At 44.7% G+C, this 23,180-nt stretch overlaps 1 protein-coding gene across 11 annotated transcripts in view; it reads right to left on the reverse strand.

Annotated features, from left to right (window-relative positions):
* Positions 1-14,936, reverse strand: part of PRUNE2 (prune homolog 2 with BCH domain) — a 266,030-nt gene extending 251,094 nt beyond the window's left edge. For all 11 annotated transcript variants that reach the window (XM_084770072.1, XM_084770076.1, XM_084770073.1 and 8 more), the window contains exon 1: positions 14,773-14,936. In XM_084770072.1, the coding sequence (XP_084626198.1) occupies positions 14,773-14,808 (36 nt within the window). In that variant the 5' untranslated portion in view covers positions 14,809-14,936. The remainder of the gene's footprint in view (positions 1-14,772) is intronic.
* Positions 14,937-23,180: the final 8,244 nt, after the last annotated feature.

Here is a 23,180-nt window from a genome sequence, read left to right on the forward strand (position 1 = left end):
GAGCAGGAAGTCCTCTTAACCGCTGAGCCGTCTCTCTAACAAGTGCCATCATTCTTTTTTATACAGACGAATCCAAACTACCAAACTCTCAGTGGGACCTTCATACCAGCTCTTGAAAGGATGCACCGACCTTTTGGCCGGCAGATGCTGGGAAATCAGAAAAGACACCCTTCACTCAGCTTTCCCACTGAATTGGTTGGTTGTGTGTCCTTGGCCAAGGCTGTACTTCATCTCTCTGATCTTATTCTCACCTGTGATACAAATATTAACAGCAAGTATGAAGTGAAATACTGTGGTCTGAATTAGTGACAGCAGTTATCCCTCAGTGTTTTTAAGGGAATTGATTTCAGAACCCTGAGATTACCAAATACCACTGATGCTCAAGTCCCCTGTATAATGAAGAACCCCTAAGGCCCTATCCTCCTAAGAGACCTCTGATGTTTAAGAGTGAATAGGGAGAGGGATCTCACTTTCTTCAGTAGTGTAAGCAAATAAAATTTGCCTGTGCTCCAGTAATTGGCACCCCACCTATACAACCCCATTTAAATCAAGTGGGTCACATATATATACATACATACATATATACATACATACATACATACACACATACATACATACATCACACATACATACACACATACATCACACACACATACATACATACACACATACATACATACATCACACACATACATACATACACACATACATACATACATCACACATACATACATACATACATACATCACACATACATACATACATACATACATCACACACACACACACACACACACACACACACACACACACACACATACCATGGGAACAGAAGCAAAACTTGTTTGGAAGAAGGAGTGGGGATGAGGCAGGGTACAAGGCAGTGAAAAGAATGGAACTTTGGTATATAAATGTATAAAACTATTAGCGGTAGAAAAAAAGTAAATAAAAAGTATCTCAATTTTTGAGCTACCAAAATGTAGAACAGTATGTGTCAGGAATAATTGTATGTAGGCTAAAAGAAAAAGAGCTTCCACAGTGAAAACTAGTGGAATCTATCCATGGAAAGTATTAGGTGAGTGTCTGAGAGCATGGCACAGTCACATCTACTGGAAATGGGGAAAGTCATGAAGCCAGCACAGATGTTTGACACAGTTCCAGCAAAGCTGAGCCAAATGCTGCAATTTCTGTCATTCTGTTTCTCACCTTTAGGTTTTGGTCTCTGTGTGTTGCACTCCTTGGCACTTTATGCATTATGATTTATTTTGTCTTTTGCTGAGAAAATTATTTCCGAGTCTTTTTAGGAAAGTCCTAAACTTAACCATTCCACCTACTTTCAGGGAAATAACTTTATCTGGCCCTATTTGGAAGTCTACCTTATGCCCCAGAGATTGTGATACGCACAAAGATGCTAGAAATTTCCTTATGAGGCCATGATTCTAGGGTCTTCTTGGTATGTCTGCCCCTATGCAAACCCAGAAACAGTATAATTGGAACAGTGTAAACACAGAGATTGATGACAAGCTCTGACAACAGATCAAAGGCCTCCTTAGTCTACAATATGCTCAGAGCTCTCTGAAAATGTAGGTTAAAAATAGAAGGTCATGCAGGGTATGCTTCTAGAAGAATAAAACTCAGTAATAAAGATAGGTTGATTAAAATAATTTTTTCCCTGGGCAGTGGTGGCACATGCCTTTAATCCCAGAACTCAGGAGGCAGAGGCAGGCAGATCTCTGAGTTCAAGGCCAGCCTGATCTACAAAGTGAGTTCCAAGACATCCAGGGCTGCAGAGAGAAACCCTGTCTTGAAAAACATCATCATCATAATCAGCAGTAGCAGCAGCATCACCTCTATGTAGTAGATATGTAATAGATTATGAAAGAATACAAGTAAAAAGAATTAGGTACCAGAATTTGCCATTCATAAAAAGACCTGCTCAGATATTTGTCTAGGCTGCAAATGCCTCCAGCCTAAACACAGGCTGTCATATATTAAACATTTTTGCTTTGGCATGGATATTCTTTAAAATGGAGTTATGGGGCTGATATTAAAAATGAAATATGTTCTATCTGTACTTGTTAATTGTAACTGAACCTTTAATCCAGGACATGCAACAAAAAAAAAATCAAACACATGTCTGGAGATAAAATGATATGATCTGCACTTTGTGGAAAATCATGAGTTTGTCTTTGTTTTATGAAATCTGTATAAATAAAGAAATGACCTCATTGCTGGTCAGTCAGAGCTGCAAAATTCCCCCAACCACCATGCCTGAGTCATTCTTCCCTCACCAATCCTTTCCTCCTCTCAGGACCTGTCAACTGCTGGGCCTGGCCCCCAATGAGAAATATTCTCAGAAGGCAAATAGGGCAGGAAGTTGCAAGGAACCCTGGTGAGGGAGCATTGCTTATGATCCTGGCTAGGCCTGCCAAGGCATTCTCTAATAGTTTTGTGCAGTGTTCACAAGAAAAGCACACATGAAAAACTATGCTCTATGCTTTCCCTCCTTAGGAAAAACAGATGTTGATTCTGAATACTGTGTAACAATACAGAAAAATAGTAAATAATGTTAAGTTACAATAAAAGTCAGCGTGCCAAAATGTATGAATATTTTATTTCATCTTGAGCATAGAAGACTACTAAATTCAAATCCACTTCTCAAAATATTACTCACAGGTCAGGAGCTGTCTCTGACTCTGCTGCCTGCCTTTGGGATGCTTTCCCTTCCGGGATTGTCTTGTCTAGCCTTGCTTCTGAGAAGGTGCCTTACTGCAACCCCATATGCCATGGCTCACTGATTTCCATTGAGACTGTCCCTTTTCTGAAGAGAAACAGAGGAGGAGTGGATGGGCAGAAGGAGAAAGGAGGCAGAGGGGAGGGACTGGGAGGAGGGGACGGTGGGGAAGCTGTAGTTGTGATGTAAAATAAATAAAATTAAATTAAAAAACTGTTACCCATCATCATGCTCCAATGAACGAACTAAGTTTTTATTTTTGACTCTTAATTTTTCTACATGTATTTAAAACAATGAGTTTTATTGTTCTTTTTTTTTTCTGGGTTTGCTTTAATGCTTATTAGCTTATAAAGAAATAAAACTGCAACAGAATCCAATGATATTTCTACAGATGCTGAGGGTGCAACTGTTTGGAATATAAAGTCTGTGATTCTAGACCTATTATGAGCTTTTGGTTCTGTAGCACAAATCACAAACACAAGAGGGTCCAGTGGGACCCTCACAGCTGGATGCACACTCCTGTCAAGGGACCACTAGGCCAGGCCATAACCAGGGAATATCCATTTGGCTGAGAGTACAAGTCCAACAAAGAAGACAATGGTAATATATGGGTCAATGTTTATGAGGCCATCAAAATAGTCCATATAAATGCCAGCATGGGAAGTCTTCTTTATAGGAAGATGGTTTTACAGGGATGTCATGCTTGGTCAGAGGCACATTTTTTTTAATGAGGTAATTTTATAAAAATAAGAGGTACACTCTCCCTCAATGAGCTTAAACAGACCTAATGGTTTGGAAGGATAATAAATTTTTCAAAATGTTTTAAAAGCCAATGCTTGGATGGCATTTTGATCTACTTCCACCACATGGAGTTTGTATGCTGCACTTTTCTGAAGATTAAATTCAAGGGTAATGGCATGCCAGGCCACTGTTGGGGGTATCAACCAAGAGGCCAACACAGGCCAGCAGAATCAATTTTAGAACCACAGTGATTTGTTTTATGCACAGCTTTATTTTTATTTACTTGAGTATATGTGAGAGAGAGAGTATGTGTGTGAGATGTGTATTCACATGCATGTGTTCAGACATGCATATACATGTAAATGTGTGATGGCCAGAGGAGGGTCGCTCAGTTAAACTGCAGGTAGGTTGGCAGCCAACACACCCCAGAGATCCTGTCCCCGTCCTGTCCCCATCCCACCCCCATAGCACTGGGTCACAAGCAGGCTCATGTCTCCACCTGTCTTTTCACATGGGTGTTGGAGATTTAAACTCATGCTTGCACAACAAGCACTTTTATTCATTGAGCCATCCTTTCAACCCATGTGACGTTATGCTATAGTCTTACAAAGGTCATTCATAACTAAGTAACTAAAGAAATATTCAGATAGAAAATAATAATTTTCCCTCTCTTCATTTTCAATGACCTATATGTTTCTTACAGCCTTCTTACAATTTACCTATAATTTAAAGAGTTTTTTTTTTTAAGTAAGTTGGTTCAAAGATCTTAGTAGATACTCAAAAATACAAATCAAAGCTTAGGCTTGTATGACTTCAACAAGAACCAGTTGGGACACTGCCCTCCCCCCTTTCTCTTTAGGAGTCTGGCCCCTAGCAAGTAAATGGTTCTGATGGCCTTTCTCTGGGAGCCAGGATGGGCTAGAAGATGTTTCTTCAATTGCGCCAGGAAAGGTACTGGACAATCCAAACCACCTTACTAAGGGCCAAGAGAGAGATGGGAGTCCAGAGCATAGAGAATTGGGAGACGGAAAAAGGTGCTTGGTTAGGAAAGGGCTCGCCCTAGCAACCATCAGGCCCTGAGCTGGACCTCCAGCACAGAAGACAAAGTTATATAAAGAATGGCTTGTCCCCTTGCCTCTGAAAAGAGGGGCCCAGGGTGACTGCTTTCCTGGGAGCAGCCAGCCTCGTGTTCTGTCCTCTTGGATAGACCCATGGGCTGTGAGCATATGAGTTGAATTGGCCATCTGCCATTTCTGTGTCCTCAGAACCAGGTGCTGGTCTGTCCAGATGACCACTTCTGCGAAAACATCCCTGGAGAAGGCAGAGGAAGGCACAGTTTGGCAGGGCATCTGTTTCTGCCCTTTGTGGAGAAATGGCAGGAAGCCCAACATGAACATTTCTCGATATGCAGAAGTCATTCGTTAATTTATGAGATCATATTTTGTAGGGAAAAATCTGGGCCTTATTAAATGACTGGGCTTCCTTTTAAAAACAGAAAGTGGGTCCTTATAAGTCTTGATTTTTCAACTAAAAAAAATTATTCCTAAACAGTACTCTTTCAAAAAAAAAACCCCTCCAAAATATTTGACAGGGCAACATAAGACTGGCCCCACATCCTTCTAAGGCTTTACTTGGAGGCTTTTCATGCACACAGTCTCTGCTATGCCTTCCTGCAGTCCAGAATGAAACAAATGATTGCTTGAGGATGGGAGGTGGGGTGAGTACCCACATCTTGGACATGCCAAGGATGCATGCCTCCCCACAGCTCCTATTTCTAGCACCATTCCCCTCCACACTGACTCATGATGCCTTGTGATAAACACATGTCACATACCTACCTGCTGACTCAAGGTCATGGTCTCCTACTCCAGAGGCCCACCAGACAACAAAAGCTCACTCTCCCTGCAGCTGCTTTTTTTTTTTCTAATTTACTCCTCTTAATTAGAATTAGTTTCCTGAAATTCCTTAAACACTGTATCTTTCCTCTTAAATAGAACACTGAGATTACAGGGGTTTTCCCCTTTGGTTATTCAGGGTCATTGCTATAATAAAGTATGTATGTAGGTGACACCAATGGTGGCATGTCACCCATAAGCTAGGCCCATCTTTTGGACTATTTACCTCACACCAAATGCAGTGGCATACACTAGAGAGGCGAAGGCTTATTTATTTAAGGTCCTGCTTGATTTGGTTTTGTTCTTACTGTTCTTTCATGATAATTGATCAGCAATTTCTATCATCCACTCTTGAAAAAAGCAAAGTCATGAGTATTGGAGCAAAGTGCTTATTAAATTGCTAATGTAAGCAGCGTTGGCTGACTGCTGTACGTCTTCACCAAACCCTGATAAGATTGCCCTGAGCAAACTTGAGGTGTCATTTCACAAACAGAGGATAGAACTTGCAGGGGTCTCCCATGAGAGATTTGATAGCGGGTGTGACGGCTAGTTTGGATTTTCAACTTGACATAGTTTACAATTACCCAAGAAAAGAGCCTCAGTGAGGAACTGCCTAGATCAGGTTGGCCTGTATGCAAGTATATGCATGATTATCTTGATTATATTAACTGAAGTGGAAAGGCCTACTCATTGTGGTGGGTACCGTTTCCTGGGCAAAGGAACCTGAACTTTATAATAGTGGAGAAATCAAGCTGAGCACTGGCATGCATGGGTGCATTAATTCACCCTTCTCTGCTCCTGACTGTGACTGTCATATGATCTAACTACATCAAGTTCCTGCCACCTTGACTACCATGGTGATGGGCTGTACCTGGAACTGTGAGCCAAAAAAAAAAAAAAAACCAAAACAAACAAACAAACAAACAAAAAAACCCAAAAAACCCTTCTCTCTTAAGTTGTCTTTGTCAGCATATTTACTACAGCAACGGAAAATGAAATGAGGCATCACCAGTGCGTTCTCAATAATCAACTTCAGCTGCCCGAAGGAAAGCTGCCTCGACCGAACTCCTCCATTTTGGACAGACTTTGGGCTGGCAGAGGCTGCCAGAGAATCGAGCTTAGGAAGTGGAATTGTTGCCCTTGAGACTTGTCCTGTGCTGAGTTTCAGATTTTCCTCTAAGTTGCACCACTGTGCACACTTACTTCCTCCCTGGATCTTTTTGTCCCTCTCTTTTCTCTTCCTTTGTTTTCTCTCTCCTTTGCTTCATCCTACATGCTGAGCACAGCCGTTACTGCTCTGTGGCACTACCACAGCAGCATGCTGGGCAGTGATGGCAGGATGGGCACCCTAGCTCTCCTTCACAGCTGTGTCGACTGTAGTTCGCCCCACCTTACAGTCAGTCAGCCAAAGTAACACCAACGTGCTCCCCAGGATAGTCATGACCACAAGAGAACCTGCTTAACCAAATAATGTGCCCAAGACCTTGGCACTTAAGTATTGTTTCTCATTCAAACTGCTTACAATGTATTTTTTTATTATTAAGACATCACCAACTAGCTACACTAGTTATATTGAAAATTAATCACACACCCTATCCATTGAACAGCTCACCAGTTATTTCTTTTCCTTTGGGCACACAATGAAGCCCAACCTCACAGCCTATTCAACAGTCTGGGCCTGTACTGTTTCTCATTACAAATTCTCAGTAGCTTTGGCTGATTGCTCAGTTGTTCAAGGCCTTTACTATAGAACAGAAGCACAGAGCTGTAAACTTCCCCATCTCAAGGCCATTATAGAGTTAAAGCAAGTCTCTCTTAGAGGTACCACAGATATCCAACTGATTCTGGTAGAAACAAAGAGAGCTAAGAGTTGTCTCCATTTCTGTGACACAGGGAACAGGCTCTCTTGTCTTCGAGAGGCCCTTGTCACCTTTCTACTACCAATGATGAAGACCAAAGCCTCATTTTGACATGGGCCCGCCTGCTGCAGGCTCAGAAAGGAGATTCTCTTGTTCTCACTTTCCGGACAGGAAAAGCAAGACTCAGGAAGGTAAAGTACCCAGTGCTGTGTAGCTAGTAGCTGGCAGTGGCAGTGAGGGTCTGCCTGCAGAACCCACACACAACCACCAGGCTGCACTGCACTGAGGGCAGAGAAAATGTGGAGCAGAAACCAGTTCAAGGTGCTTCCAAATCCTGTACTCGCAATCCAGGAAAATCCAAGTTCTTCTTTAGGGCAAGTGGCTTCCCTCACAGTTGCCTCACACTTACAAGTGTGTGCCCATGGCTGACCATAGGGAAGTCAGCAGCCATCAAGGATAAGAACACAAGCTTTGGATTGTATCTACATCCATTTTCTGTACTGGTATGGGAGGTTCTGCAAGTTATTCTCTTACTAAAATATCTACTCTCAAATGTGAGCAAAGGAACCCTAGCTTGACGTAATTTGTTCCTAAGGTACATTCAAGATCAAATATATTATTGTATACCATATTTACAAATTCTCGCCAGGAGTTAAAAGAATAAACCAAATCATAATATAGATAACGCTCATCTTAAAATGAGTAAAAAGTTAAAAATAATAATAAAATCTTATTTCTAAAATAGTAAGTTTAGAAAATTAAACAGCAATGGGCTTGGCTCCAAGGCATGAAATATCACATCACAAAAATAAGTACATTTTGCATACGAATACCAAGATGTACAGACTTTTATGGTCATCAGCATACCTGGGGAATTCAGGTCACATCCTGAGAGTTACATAAAGTGAAGGACCAATGTTTTGCCCTGCTGCAGTGCCACTGGATAGACAAGAGGTCTGGTTCAGAACTTTGAAGGAGTTTGTTCCATGAATTAAGTGTACAATGCTAAGTCTGGATGACACTCCCTCCCCTCGCTGCACACATGGCCCTAAATAGGATGCTGTTGCTCTTATTCTCTGGGATGCTGAAGTCTTCCCAGGCAACCTCACTTGTAGCATGAGTAGTAGTGCAGGTGCAGAGAACAGACTGGACCAGCTTGGCATCGTGGCTGGGATCAGAGCCTTCCAACTATCACACATTGAACTCGCTAAGGAAGTCTGGATCTAGCAATTGCATTATTCATTCACTTACCAGTCCTGGTTGTACAGAGACTTGCCTTATCTTTCCCCTCTGCCTTCCTCTCCCCATGCTTTGAATCTGTCAACATCTACACAGCCCAAGTACCTAGGGATAACAACTAGCCTCTTAGTGCTGTCAGGACATTTTGTATTACTATGTGCAAAGCATTGCATAGCGCTCCTTGACCTTAAGGCTCCCCACCTTCTCGCCTGGCATCCTGCAGACTGTTACCAGTCCTGCTCCTGATTTAGACCCAAAAGCATGTAACTTTGGCAATCTAGCTATTCATTTTTATTGGGCCACTATGTTCTGACATGTCATAACCAGGCCTCTTGGTTGATGGCTTCATTCATTCTAAACATCATGTACAAGCATCATGTACCATGCCAGGTTCCAGAAATACAATGGTAAGCAAAATTATATGGGGGCCTCACTCCTTCCTCTTAGCACACTGGCATGAATCAAACACACCCAATATAAGGACAAACTGAGATTAGAGACCTAAAGGCATTTTTTTAAAACCTAGTATATAGCCAAGAGTGCGGGGACTAGGCAGGGGGATTTCCTTTACTCACTTCATTTGAAGAAGTGGCAGCTGCTGTTTAAGCCAAATGCAAAGGAGAAGAAGGCAGAAGAGGGTAATAGCAGTGTGAGGCTAAGGATGTCATCCATACTCCTAAGAGCAATGGAAAGTAACCACAACGTTTTAAGATGGAGAAACTGGTCCCAAGGCTAAGGCAATTCTCAAGGTTTTAATGGGGGTGGGCGGGCTAGGGGGGAGTAGAAGATGCCTTTAGCTCTGAGCGCCCCGGTATTTTCAAGGCTCCTTTGCAGCAAGCAGCATGAGAGCAGTTTGTAGAGTACCAGTGTGCTGGCTATTGCAGTCGGGGATGAAGAGTCTGTCTCCAGCTGGATAAACTGGGTGATTGACAGTGTCACTCGTTATAATGTCCTATAGAAGAAGAGACGCTTGGGGATGAGTGGAGAGGAGGCACTGCTCCAGCTCTGTGCTCAGAGCTACAGTTATCTCATTTTGACTGTACAACACACACACACACACACACACACACACACACACACACACACACAGAGAGAGAGAGAGAGAGAGAGAGAGAGAGAGAGAGAGAGTAAATACCATTAACTATTTCCCAGCTTAAAAACAAAGTTTTTCTAATCCAGTCTATATATGTCTAATTTTTCAGGGCAATATAGAGCTACCTTAGGCTCACTAAGTCTCTCAGGAAGAATACTGGCCCTCTCTGGAGACCAGAACCAAAGCCCAAAGACATGGATGTAGGGTGATGCCAGAGGTTATGAATACACCATTTTGGTACCTCTGATAGGGGAGTTGTGTGGTTGTGCAGGTCGTGCAGACCTGAAGCCCTATTCATGTCAAAGTCCATGTGAATGCTACCCTTTATCACCAACCTAGCCCCTTCCCTGTTTTCTCCAAAAGGCTACAAAACTCCGTGACTCTCCAGTAAGCCCAGGGGCCAAGAAGAGTCAATGACCAAAGTCACACCACGTTCTTTGCCTGTCATCTCTCTCCTCTTTAACAGCTTCCTTTCAGCCCCGTTATCCCACTCGCATTCTTTCTTGATAAGATGGAGCTCTAAAGATGGGAGACCGCCAGGAAAGCTTAAGCTTGCAAGAGTGCCCCTGATTAGTACACCAAACTCAAAATAACAGCAATATCCATTCAAATAAACAGCTTAGCAGCAAGCAGGCTATGCCTAACCTGGCAGCTTTTTCTTCCTTCCTGTTAATCACGTGCCCTCCGGGACCCAAGCTGCTGCATGAACACCACTGCGCTCTAACATCCGGTTACCTGGGAAAGGTCCGGTGTGGTTCAGAGGTCCTGAGGCTAAAGCAATCTCAGCTGCTGGTCTGGATTATCCCGCAGTGAGGAACGGGACTGACTCTACACCTAGCTTGTTTTTCATCAGCCCACAAGCAGATGACACTGTAGTCACAGAATTGCTTTGGAAGCCTGAGTTTCCTCTTCATAAATGCTCTGGGCAAAAAAGCGCTGACTCAAGCTAGGCATGGTAAGAGTGTGACTGTAATCTCCTAGACTGGGAGGCACAGATTCAAAAGCCTGTCTCAAAAAAAAAAAAATCAAAACAGGCTAGTAACTCCAGAAGAGCTGGCTGGCTGCTTGTAGTGTGATGGGAGCCAATCATGTGACCCCGGTTCATCTCCCTTATGAACGTGTTCTGCAGATTTCTCATAATTGCTGCCCCTTACCGCTGAGGTCCTTCCCTAAGCACTTTTAAGATTTCCCTTTCAGGGTTCTGAGAAATGGCTCACAGGGCAAAGGATGACAAACCCAAGTTTGATCCCTGAGACCCACACAGGGAAAGGAGAGGACCAACTCCTGCAAATACACACACAGGCACATGCGCACAACACACACACACACACCACCACCACCACCACCACCACCACCACCACCACACACAAATGTAATGATGAATTTAAATCCTTTCTGTGGACATTCGTCTTTTTCCAACCTAGGAAATCGGGATAAACACGTTCCTTCAATTTCCCATTGGAATGGTTAATCCACAGAGCTTCTCTCCAGGGCAGTTGTTCAGGAAGAGCTTAGACTGTGCGTTCTCATCCCTGCGTTATGCATCCCAGAGTACACGCTGACATTCAGTTCACCCTCCACCGTCCTCCTATAGAAGTCCACGTATGGACAAAGCCACGCTGCTGACGCGAGCAGGCGGCGCTGCTGGAATGGCAGACGCGCTCCCTGGACTGCACTCAGTCAGTCCTCCTCACTTTCTCTTTACAAACAGAATCCCTTGGATATTTATGTGTCCTGTTTTCCTGGAAGCAGCAGGTGCCCCCCTCCAAGGCTGACTCATGACCTACACATTACCGTGTGGGGGGTGGCAGTGATCTCCCACCCACACGCAGCTGCATGAACTGCATCAGCTGGTGGTCTCCGGATGTCAAGGAGGCTCAGCAACAAGTCCGCTCAGTGTGGGGACAATGGCTTCTTGCCGGGCACACTTCAAGGCTCTCTATCCACTCCCAGCTTATCCCTCAGTTACAATTCGCCCCCCTCCCCCCCCAAAATGTTCACGGTAACCTGGAGTTCACTTCGATGAATTCGTCCTTGACCTGAACACTTTTCTGAGGGGAATTCTGTGAAATTGGAGGAGATTCCCCAAATCGCAGGCGGGAAGCCCTTCTTCCCTTCTTTAACCTCTCTTACACAGGAACAGCGTCTCTAATAAAGGCCCTGCCACACAAATGCTTAGCAGAGCAAAGTGAGGTGAAACCCCCATGACTGATCTGAATTGAGGGATTTGGTTTCTGACTCTGTTCCAGCTCTGCACAGACAGGTGGAAGAAGAGCCAAGGGACACTGCACTGGCCGAGAGAAGAAAAATATCTTGTTCCTATTTCAGTCTCCAGCAGCGGGTATCCAGACCAGAAGCATAGCTGTGTTCTAGTGGGGGAGGGGGGAGAGCAGGGGGGGGGTGGCATGCCCAACAGAACAGCAGCAGCAGCTTTTGGTTGCTGTTACCCTTGGCTCGATCCTTGCTCTCAAGCTCGTACTTGACTCTGCTCCTTTTAGTTTAATCCAGGTCCTGGCCTAGAATGGAGATGCTCTCCTCTCAATGACGGACAAACAACAAATGTTCTTAATAGGGGGAAAGCAGGCAAATCTCTCCAGAGTTTTTTTTACTTGTCTGTTGATTTGTTTTACAGCCCTAGGGATGGGGCCTGGGCCTTGTAAGTGCTTTCTCTTTTGAGATCATGTCTCATCATCCTCTTCAGGCTGCCTCGAACCCATTCTGCAGCCCAGGCAGGCCTTACACTTTTGATTCTCCTGCCTCAGCCTCCCTGGTTGCTGAGATTACAGGGAGTTTTGGTCCTCATCGTCCCCTGGCAGTAGCCAGCCCATGTTCAGACCTCAAAAGAAACGTCAAACTGTTTAAAAAATATCCAAAGATATACATCCCAGCCACAACATATCAAAATAAATAATAAAACGAGAGGAAAATCTGGCAATCAGGCAGTTTTAAGTATCACATAGGGTCAAAAGGTATTAACTTTGAATAGAAAATAGCTTATCCACAATTCTATTCTAATTAAAGTTCTAGCAAAAGTTAAGTACAAAAAAAAATCATAACAGTAAATGTCTTATCCTTAAAATCTTTTCCAGAGGATTAATGGAATTTCTAAAAGCCCACCATTTTCCATGAATAAGTGGGGCGTGGTTACAGACATCTATCTCTCCAAGGAAAACATCACGTAAAGCAGTGGTCCTCAGCCTCTCTAACGCTGTGGCCCTTTTATACAGTGCCTCATGTTGCGATGGCTCTCAACCATAAAATCATTTTCATTACTACTTCATAATTGTAATGTTGCTACAGTCGTGAATTGTAATGTAAATATCTAATGTGCAGGGCATCTAATATGTGACCCCGCCCCTGTAAAGGGGTTACTACCCACAGGTTGAGAACCACTGTCTCTTCTTGAATATTGTATATTAAGCATGAATTTTATTACTGAAAATATTTATTAGGAGAAACGTGTGATGACCTGAAGTGACCATACACATTTGTGGTAGCTGAGCAAGAAAGGTTAATTGTGATTTCTAGCCAGAAGCCTATTCCAAGAAAAGACCAATTGAGCTGTAATTGTTCCTCTGGCTAATATAGGAAACTGGTAACAATTTCAAACACCCTCGTTTTCCAGTCTTTTTTTTTTTTTAAATGATGTACAGCAATTGCTTGTCTAATGAAGGGACTCAGTAAATAAATTAGACATCACTTTCAGCTGACAATTCTGATAGAGAGAATTTCCATGCCAGGAACTGTTCAGAAATGAGACTCACAGCGAAACCACACGACTTGAACATGACTGTTGGAAACTGAGGCAGCACAGGCCATGAGCCACAGCCTCAGTCCCAGACTCTGCGTTCATGTTTGGTCACTGCCCACTGACACACACACAGGCACATACCACAAGCTGCCAAGACTGACTGTACCTTCCCAGGTGAGGGATGGTGGGTGCTTAGTTCAGTAAAGATACAAGGCAGTTACTGAGGTACTGACATAAACAGCTTCTTGTCCTTCCTTTTTCCTTCTTCAAGGTGTTTTAGTAAAACTTATGAGAAGTTGACACCCACAGAAGTAATCAGAAACTTTCTCAATTCTGAAACAAACCCTCCCAAACCCTGAAAGCAGATGGGCTGGAGGTGGGACCCACTAAAGGTAGAAAGCAAAGTGTCAGCATTCATCTACTGTAATGCTCTGCCCCCCCTCCCTCCCCCATAAAAAAGAAAGAGGGAAAAAGATATCTGTCTTGGTGCTGTAACATTCTTATCCAGCTTCACCCCGAGAGGAAGCCCTCCCTGCCCTTTGTTGTGTGTGGTAAATAGATGGAGTCATCTCAATAGACTTTAGTATTGGCTTCTGTGAAGGTTTAAAGGTTATGGGCATCGTAAATTATGCATTTTTTTCTCATGCTAGATCCATAAAGGTACTTTTGGTCTTCAGGGAAGATATAGCGTCTAAATGGGCCTGGCTTTTGTTCCTTTAAGTGCCAACCATTTCCATCACGGGGAATTACCGCCATGCTAGAGAAAAGGGCCCCTCCTGTTCAGAATGGTTGGCAACTGCCCCGGTGAGGTGACAGTTTACCTTTTACAGTTTCCGATAGCAAAACAAACCAAACCAGCATGCAGGCCCCCCTCCCTGATCGATCCCCCTCAACATCAGAGGTTAGGGCTACCCTCCTTCTGCCTCTGTCCCAGGGTGTGAAGGGGACAGGGGAGAGTCAGGAAACCCTGGAAGGCCCCTAAGTCCTGCATGAGCAGCTTCTTGGCTCTCACAAGGGCTTTGCCACTCCCAGCCTAAGCACTGTCCTAGGATTAGGGGTTTTGTTTTTGTTTTTGTTTTGTTATTGTTGTTGTTGTATTTCCTTTTCACACCTACAGGTCTTGCATCCGCGGAAGGCTGGGCTCCCTTTCTCCTGGAGGAACACCCTTGTTCACCCACTGCCCTTTGAGAGTAAACTCTCTCAAAACTGAGGTGCATGAGTCACATCAGTTAAGGCAGGCCTCACCACCCCACCTCTGTACCTTGCCTGGCTGTGGAGAAAGATCACTGGTACTGGAGAGTTGCAGAGGTTCTTTGCTGGCACAGCTTGCACACACAGTTAAGCTGCAAAGTTGTTTTCATCCTCATCCTCATCCTCTGCTGAGCACCCTTTCCTCCCCCACCTCCAGCAGCACACGCCCACACGCAGACACACGCACTCACCCCTGAAGCTTCAATTTACCAGTTTAGATTTGGCGCGTTGCAAAAATTCTTCCATGTCTCTGCTAGGGCCTCTCGGAGCAGGGGTCCGGATGAGAGCGTAAAGAGAGGAGAGCTGCGAGGACTGAGCGGTATCTCCAGAAAGTGGTCGCTCTCAGCACAGGGACCAGCCGCTCCCTAGGCGGGCCGGCAGGGACTGAGCCCTTCTTGCTTCCTCTGGGCTGCTGGCCCAGCCCACGCCCCGTGGCCGCTCCAGCTCCGACTCTGTCCTAATAAGGAAAGTGGGTGTGCCGCCCTGGAGCCCAGGGACTGACACTCGCCTGCTGGCACGCTCCTTGGGGGGGGGGGGGCTGACGCGGGGCAGCCAGTGGGGGTGGCGAGGGGTTCCTCGGCCAATCGCAGGGCCCCGCGGTGGCCTCCTGATGCGGTGCGCTGAAAGATGCTGCAACCATGGACAGCGCCCAGAAGTACATGCCAAGTGCCAGGGGCCGCTGCAGAGTGACACTGCTGCAGGCCCTACCGCAGCAGGCAAGGAAAGGTGGGAAGAGGGACACCAGCCCCAGGAGAGGTCTTGTCCAGCGCCTCTCTGGCTGATTGGCACCGTTATGAGAGGCCCAGTGGTCACTTAATGAGCTGGTCTGTTGGCCTGGCCCAGGATGCACTCAGAGAGATTGGCGCTGGGGGCGGGGGGCGGGGGAGGAGGGCAGGGCGGGCGGTGGAAGAGGGGGTTGTATTGCTGAGCTAAAAGCCATGCGACCTTGATGGCTAATGACCAGAAGAGTAGGCTGAGAGGCTGTGTAGGCTGCAACTTTCCTCCCTACCCTCCAAGCATACTCATCCAGCAACTGACAGCCGCATCTCATTACAAAGTAGTCGCCTTTGCATTGGTCCTGTGGCTAATGGATCGCTATATTCTTGTGCCGCCTCCGTTTACTCTAGATATGTATGCTTAGGGAAATCTGGGCAATACAAGCTGGCAGTTTCACGGACCAACAGCATGAGCACCACTGAGCTTATTAGAAATGTACCCCCCCCCCCCACACACACCTAAAGAAGTATCCATTTCTACAAGATTCTCAGATACGTCTATGTACGCTCAACTTTAAGAAGCGCACCGATAAACGTCTACATTTACAGCTGTAAGCTTACTTTATACCTTGGAGTTTTGTGTGCATTTATTAGTCTTACTTAGGCCCCCAGGCTCCTTTATTCAGGGGGTCTCTGCATGCTGCCTGTAAGATCCCTATTGCCCCCTCTGCTTCATGGCTCAGCACCAGGGTCCAGCTCCAGTTCAACTAAACCAGCATCGGGTGGTTCGAGACCACGGCATCGGCCCGGTGTCAGTGTGGTGCCCAGTTCTTAATGAACTCCATCCAGCATGTGTCTGAATCACTGACAAGATCATGAAACGGGTTTCTGTGCCACATCCAGAAGTTTAAGTCTGTTTATGTGTGCTCAAGACTTTGTATATCTATCCAGGTGCCACACTTTGAGAATGAAGCTTGTTGCCCACAAAGCCTCCCCAACACTCATTCACAGACGAAGTCACCACCCTTCCTGCGTTTTCTATTAGCAACTTACATTTTTCCGCTGTGCTGTAAATTGCTTGACTGCATGTCTACATCCTCCCACAAGCCGTGAGCTCCGCGAGGGCAAATCCTCACCTACCTCATTCATAGCTGGATCTCTAACACAACATGTGCTATGTGTCTCTAACCCACAATTAAACATCGGTTAATGGATAAATGTATGTGTGTGTGTAAAGAGTGGTTGTGTGTGTGTGTGTGTTGTTGTCCTTTCTAATTTTGTGCCTGTGTCACTTTCTCATTCCTTGCATGCACTTACACATTCCCTAATCATATCGTTTTTCATTCAGAAAACCCTAAAGAGAAAGAAACCAGCAGAGTCGTCTGATCCAATTAGAGGGAAGTGATAGGACTATAAGGCTCCAGAGTGCGTTCAGGTGATGAGCCTTGAGGAAGCTGCAGATCCTATCTGCCCTTTTCCCCCTGACTTAAAGAACTTAAAACCATACAGATAAAACCGTGCAGACAATTTCACCAACACTATAGAGAAAAATCCAGAGAACTCTTTTTGCTTCTGGCTTGAATGTCACATGATACTGTCTTATGCCTCTGACCTCTTTCTTTTCTTTTTCCTTTTCTCTTTTTTGCCCTTCTTTAGCTTTCTTTTGAGACAGGAGCTTGCTTGGTAGTTCAGCCTTGCCTGAAATTATGTAACTCAGGCTAGCCTTGAACTCACAGCATCCCTCACTCCTCAGCCTCCAGAGCACTAGGATTGCAGGTGTACAGCCCCATGCCTGGCTCTGGCTTTTGATGCACACTCTGGGTAGGCATTACACAGCCTTGAAATTACAAAAGTTCCTCTGATGGCTTTAAACTTCAACGTCTTTCTGCTCTATTATTTCCCTGATAGTGGTGAACTTTCAAAAGTTTGCCAAATATCCCTCGTGCAGTCTTCCCTAATTTGACCACCTATGTTATTTTACTGAGGCTATGGTAAAAATTCCCACAAACTCAGTGGCTTGAAACAACATAAATTCATTATCCTATTGTTTTGTAATGCGATAATCCAACACAAGTCTTGCTGGGATAACGGCAACTTGTCAATATGATTGTATTCCCCCCAAAGGCTCTATGTAAAAAACCCTCTGTCCTTTTCAGCTATTAGAAGATTCCGTATTCCTTGATGTGTGGCCCCTTCCTCCATCCCTAAAACCAGCAACATCACATTTCTCTGACGATTCTCCCAGATTTCTCCTCCTCTTTTCAGTGCTAGAGACTGGGCCTAGGTTGCTAAGCATGCACCCATTTGCAAGCTTTATCTCCATGCTCTTATACGACACAGGGGGACCTCCCCAAGATGTCCAGGCTGGTCTTGAACTCACTCTGTAGCTAGGGAGATCTTGAGTTTCCAATCTTCCTGCCTCCACCTCCCTGGGTATTTGGGATTAAGAGCCGGTACAACCAACTGTTGTAAGGTATCAAAAGAAAAGACTACTTGGACATGAGTTTAAGTCAATAGAAAGTCTTTATTAACTACACTGGGATTTGGGGATCCCAGTGTAGCCCAAAGCCTCTCTTATGGTGAGCTTGTCAGCACAAAACCTCTGCCCTGGTTGACATACTTCAGTTACCAAAACCAGTTAGCCAGAGACAGGACTATAGTTCTCTCATTTCTTCCTTCAGCATTCATGCAGCCTTGGCTATTCTTGGGTTAGTATGTCTGACTCAAGATGCATAAGGCAGGATCCAGGCCTTCAACAAGCTCCCAGGGTAGTCACTGCAGTGCAAGGCGAAATGCAGCCGCTGAGAAGTGGATCAGGTTTGGTACTAGTTATGATGGAATAAGTGTGACAACCAGTCTGCATCCTTAGCCTTGATCAGTGTGGTATGCTAGAATATGGCTGACAACTCTTTGACGTTGCTCCTACGAGAAGTAGGATCCATTCTCTCTCTCTCTCTCTCTCTCTCTCTCTCTCTCTCTCTCTCTCTCTCTCTCTCTCTCTCTCTCTCCTCCCTCCCTCCCCTCCTCCCTCCTCCCTCTCCCCTTGAATCTAGAAAAATGCCAATCAATCAAGGAGTGTACAAACAGTCAAATATAGCAGAAGTCAATATCTAAGACTGGGACCTTCCTTTTTGGAGCCTGCCCCCATGTTGTAAGGAAGCTAACGCCATCTAAGGCGAGTCTCAAGCACAGAGAAGCAGGGGCTGCAGTGAGCAGGCCAGTTGCTAGATACATAAGGGGAATTGTCTCTGTTTCTCCAGCCCCAAGGAGTCTAATGTGGAATAGAAGTGAGCAGTGCCTGCTGGGCTCGGCCTAAACTCCTGGCTGGCCACTTACGCACTAAGCAATTTTGAGCAAACACTTTTTTCTGTCCTTCCATCCCCCCCCCCCCCATTTGCAAAACTGGAATACCTTTCTCCTTTGCAGTCATTGCACAGCCCACCTGCAGTCACATAGGGAAGATGGCCTGCTCCTAATCAGTAATGGCATCGTTCACCTTGTCCTGACCCCATTAAGGGCAGAAGGAACATGGCAGTGACTGCCATGGAAGGGAGGGTCTTCCATGAAGCAAGGGGAGAATTTCAGGTGGATTGCAAATAGAGCAGCAGTCACTGAAACGGAATGACCTCATTATGGTTCCTGTCTGGTCCCCACCACTAACATCTCCTGCAGGTTTGCTTCCTTCATGCCTGGATTTTACACAGTGTGAAGCTTGTTTCCAGAAAGGCAGCACATCCACCCACACAGCCGGCTGGTGACACTTAAGTTTCTCAGAACCTGTGTCCTTCACATTTGCATGGTCTTTCTTCACTGACTCTCACATGTATGTTGTGCCTACATCCACCTCCAAGTATTCTTCCTGCTATTTGGTGCCACTAAGGGCAGCTGGGCTTTCCTTTCTTCCCAGGCCCACTTCTTTATTAACAAAGGAAGGTAATGTGGCTGTCTCCTTGGTTAAAAACAACAACTGGAATACACTATCCCTTTTAAAATGAAATCTGAGCTGCATAGCAGATGCTGAGTCATGGCGTGTACTTTTCCATTTCCATGCCTTCTGCCTCACTGACCACCTCGTCCCCGACTCCCTGCTCTAGCAGGTGTAGTCCCTTGGTACAGACATGTTAGCACCTTTTTATTCACTGCTATGATACAGGTCAAGGGACTGCATCTCCCAGTGAACTTGGTTAGAAAGAACTGGAGGCTTGTTTGAGGATGGGAGACAGAGAACGGACAAAGGTATATTAGTCTGCACCCTTTGTTCAGCTTCTTTGCATCTGAGAAACTCCTGTTTTTTCATCCTTTGAGTGGTCAGATATGACTCATTTTGACAAATCATCATGAGAGGACTAATTTTTAAAAATATGTTTCAGCGAGGATATTAAAATTTTTAAAGATAGACTTTGTAAGACTTTTTTTTTTTAAAGAATAAATTCATATAGCTGTTACCCTTCCCTCTGCTTCTGTTAATAAAGAAGAAAGGGGCCTCGCTGGACGTGAGCTCTAGCTCACTTGGGAGAATATCCTGAGAGTCAAGTGTCTGGGCTTTGAACGGGGCACACAGCATTTGCGTCATTTCTGGGAAGCACAGACATGCTTGCTTGGAGCAATGAATTTAATTTGGAAGGACAGCGGAGAGGGCAAGTGCTCTGAGTCATCAGGATACTGAGCAGTGGCTGCCACTTTAAGATGCGCAGCTGTTTAAAAATGAAGCCTGTGGCTGTAAAGTCTCCCCTTCCTCAACTATCCTCTGGGTAAGGCCAGAGGGGTCACAGTTTACACATTCATCCTGAAGAGAGCTCAGTGCCCTTCAAAACAATACTGTCTGTCTCACAAAACCATGTGCTGTGGTTTAGCAGGCCTGAGTGAGCCCTGGATGTTGCCTGTGTTGGAAGCATGGAAGCTGTGTGCAGCAGTAAGAGGCGAGGCATTGTGGGAGGTCATTAGCTATCTTGGACTTTGCCTTCACAGGGGGTTAAGGTTGCACACGCTTTAGAATAGGGTGTTAGGAAAGATCAAACTTCAGCCCCTCTAGGCCATTGGCTTTCTCACCACGTGAGCCCTTTCCTATACACTACCACCATTTTGACTCCACCTCGTCAGACCTGAGAAACATCAATGGAAGGTCTTTAGACCTCCAAAACTGTGAGTCAACAAACAAACAAACAACAACAAATAAATAAAAGCCTCTCTGTACTTTGTAAGTACCCAGACTCTGCTCTTTTGTTACAGCAACTCAAAGCAGACGAACAATTGATGTGGATTTTCACTCGTGGCTCCATCACACGTTTCCTTTAGCAAAGCATTTGGCAAGGGGGTGGGGATGCTAAGAGTTTTCAGGGTCTGAAATTCTACTAATATGATCTCTCATCTCTGAAGCAACCTTTTAAGATGAAGAACAATGGTGCCTAACGTGGGCTTTGTTTTATAAAGGAACTGAGGCCCCAATTATTCACTGACATGACCAAATCTGAAATTCAGTCTCTGATTTGAAAATCCTCATTCTTTTCCGTTAGAAGGCCACCTCCTTCTGCACGGTTGCTTTGCATGAGGCATCACCACAGTGTGCTAGATGTACCCATAACATTAAGCCTTCTAACAAGGAAAAGTGCAAGAATTACCCAAAGATGTGCAAACTAGGTGCAGAAATGTCATCTTCACAAAATCGGTCAAACAGCAGGAAGCCAGACCAGAATTCCAACTCAGGCCCCAGGTTCCTGGGCCCAGGGGCTAAAACTGAAGCACACCACTGAAAAGGGATCTTATTTGCCTATTTTAATTGTTATCTTGGAGCCTCCTCCTGCTAATCTAGACCAAGTCCTGGCAGCTTTTAGCCTCCATACAATCTAACATAGGCCAGAATACTTTCAGCTTCTGAGACTTACTGCATAATAATCTCACCCTTTCTAGTTTTTTTTCTGAACGCTGACTGGCCGGTTCAGCTCAGCTTTTCTGCTTCAAACTCCTTTCCCAGCTGACTAATTCAACCTGGCTTTCCTCTCTGCCCCCTGAATTGCTCTGCTTGGTTTCAAACTACCTCCAAAAACCTTCTCTAATCTCCTGGCTCCTTCTCATTCTCTGGGTTTTTCCATCTTCACCTGTGTCTAGCTTGTTCTCTCATTCACCTTCTCTCTGTAAAACTCTCCCAGTAAAACTGCCCTCTCCTCTCTCCTTCTCTGTGTTGCTCCCTTAAGTAGCTTCCCTTTCCTCTCTGTTCTCGTGAGAGGTGGGCATATCCTATTCTGTCAAACCTTCTTTGATTTGTCACTTTCTTGTTTTTTGTTGTTGTTGTTGTTGTTTTTCGAGACAGGGTCTCTCTGTGTAGCCTTGGTTGTCCTAGACTCACTTTGTAGACCAGGCTGGCCTCGAACTCACAGGGATCCGCCTGCCTCTACCTCCCAAGTGCTGGGATTAAAGGCGTACGCCACCACCGCCCGGCTGATTTGTCACTTTCTTTTTCTGCTTCTCAATTAGACATCACTTTCAAACATGGATGCTTCCTTCTACAAACTAACTTTACCTTCATTGTTTGAGATTAAAGGCGTATGTTCCACCACACCTGGACCCAAGCTTTTCTTTAAACTAATACTTGCTCTATATCACAATGGCCTTGAACTCGGATCTGCTTGCCTCTGTCTCCTTGATTAAAGGAGTGTTTGTATTCCAGCTGATCATACAGGCCAAGAAGGTTTTTAGATGAGATCTCTTGCCAGAGAGCCATGTTCTGAATTAAAATTCCTCTACACCTATCTGTTGCCATACACAGCCCAGGGGCCTATCTGACAAGGGAAATTTGGAGACTGGGAAGAAATAAGAACACACCCTTTACACTCAAGAATGATCTGGCCAACTACTACTTCAACACAGAGACCTCAAACTTACTCAGAATGTCCCAGAGAAATCACCAGAAAGAAAGATCTGTGTGTCCCAGAAGCACGGGCATCTGAGATCTTTTGAAATTCCTGCCACAGACTGTGGCTCAGCTAAATGCTTCTTCCCTGTGGTGTCGTTTACCTAGCCTGGGCCCCAGCCTCCTTCCCCCTCCACTTTCCTTTATCCTTTGCTAAAGTGGAAAAATACCAGGTAGTGATGATCAGAGGCCTGCTTTAATCTGTTAGACACTGACTTTTTTTTTTTTTTCAAATCACCATATCTCTTTACCCTAGCAAAAAAGCAAGACTTGAATGGACATTCTCGACCTTAAAAATCGACTGTTAAAAAACTGTTAAAAAAAAAAATTAGTCCATAAGGGATAATAACAAATACAAAGAGAAATTAAGTCTTATTTCCAGTGAAATATCTTTATGGACATTTGTTATATTTTTAAAAGTTACCTGCCCAAACAAACAAAGGCAGAGCAAGCATTTTAAGGATTTTTAACTAAGCTCACTAACTAAGGAAGAGGAAATAGCAAGCTTGATCTGTTGAAAGTCTTTGCTTCCTTGTGTTTTAAGTGCTGATGTTCTCAGAAGAATTATCTATTCATAACAAGAAACCTAAAGTTAAAAATTTAAATTGAAAAAAAAAACCTCAGATTTCAGGTTGTCGGATGTTGCTCCAATGTTATCTAAAGCACCCTTAATCTTATCTCATGGCTGTGAGAAAAGAAAGAATTCAGTATTTAATGTGTTTCCAATAACATTAGATGGGAGGTAGTAAAAAAAGGAGCGGACTGTAAAATTTTTCAATATTTTTTACTTATTATTTGTGTGTGTAAGTGTGCACACCCATGCTCATATACAACACACACACACATACACACACACACACACACACACACACACACACACACACACACATGTATGCTTTCATAGTGGTTCCTCAAAGAGGCCCCCAGAGAGAGCATCATATCTCTGATAGAGCTAGAGTCACAGAGAATTCTAAACTTTGCAGTGTGGGTGCTGA

This window comes from Acomys minous (assembly GCF_964271855.1).
Source record: "Acomys minous genome assembly, chromosome: 2".
In the NCBI taxonomy this organism is placed as follows: Eukaryota; Metazoa; Chordata; class Mammalia; order Rodentia; family Muridae; genus Acomys; species Acomys minous.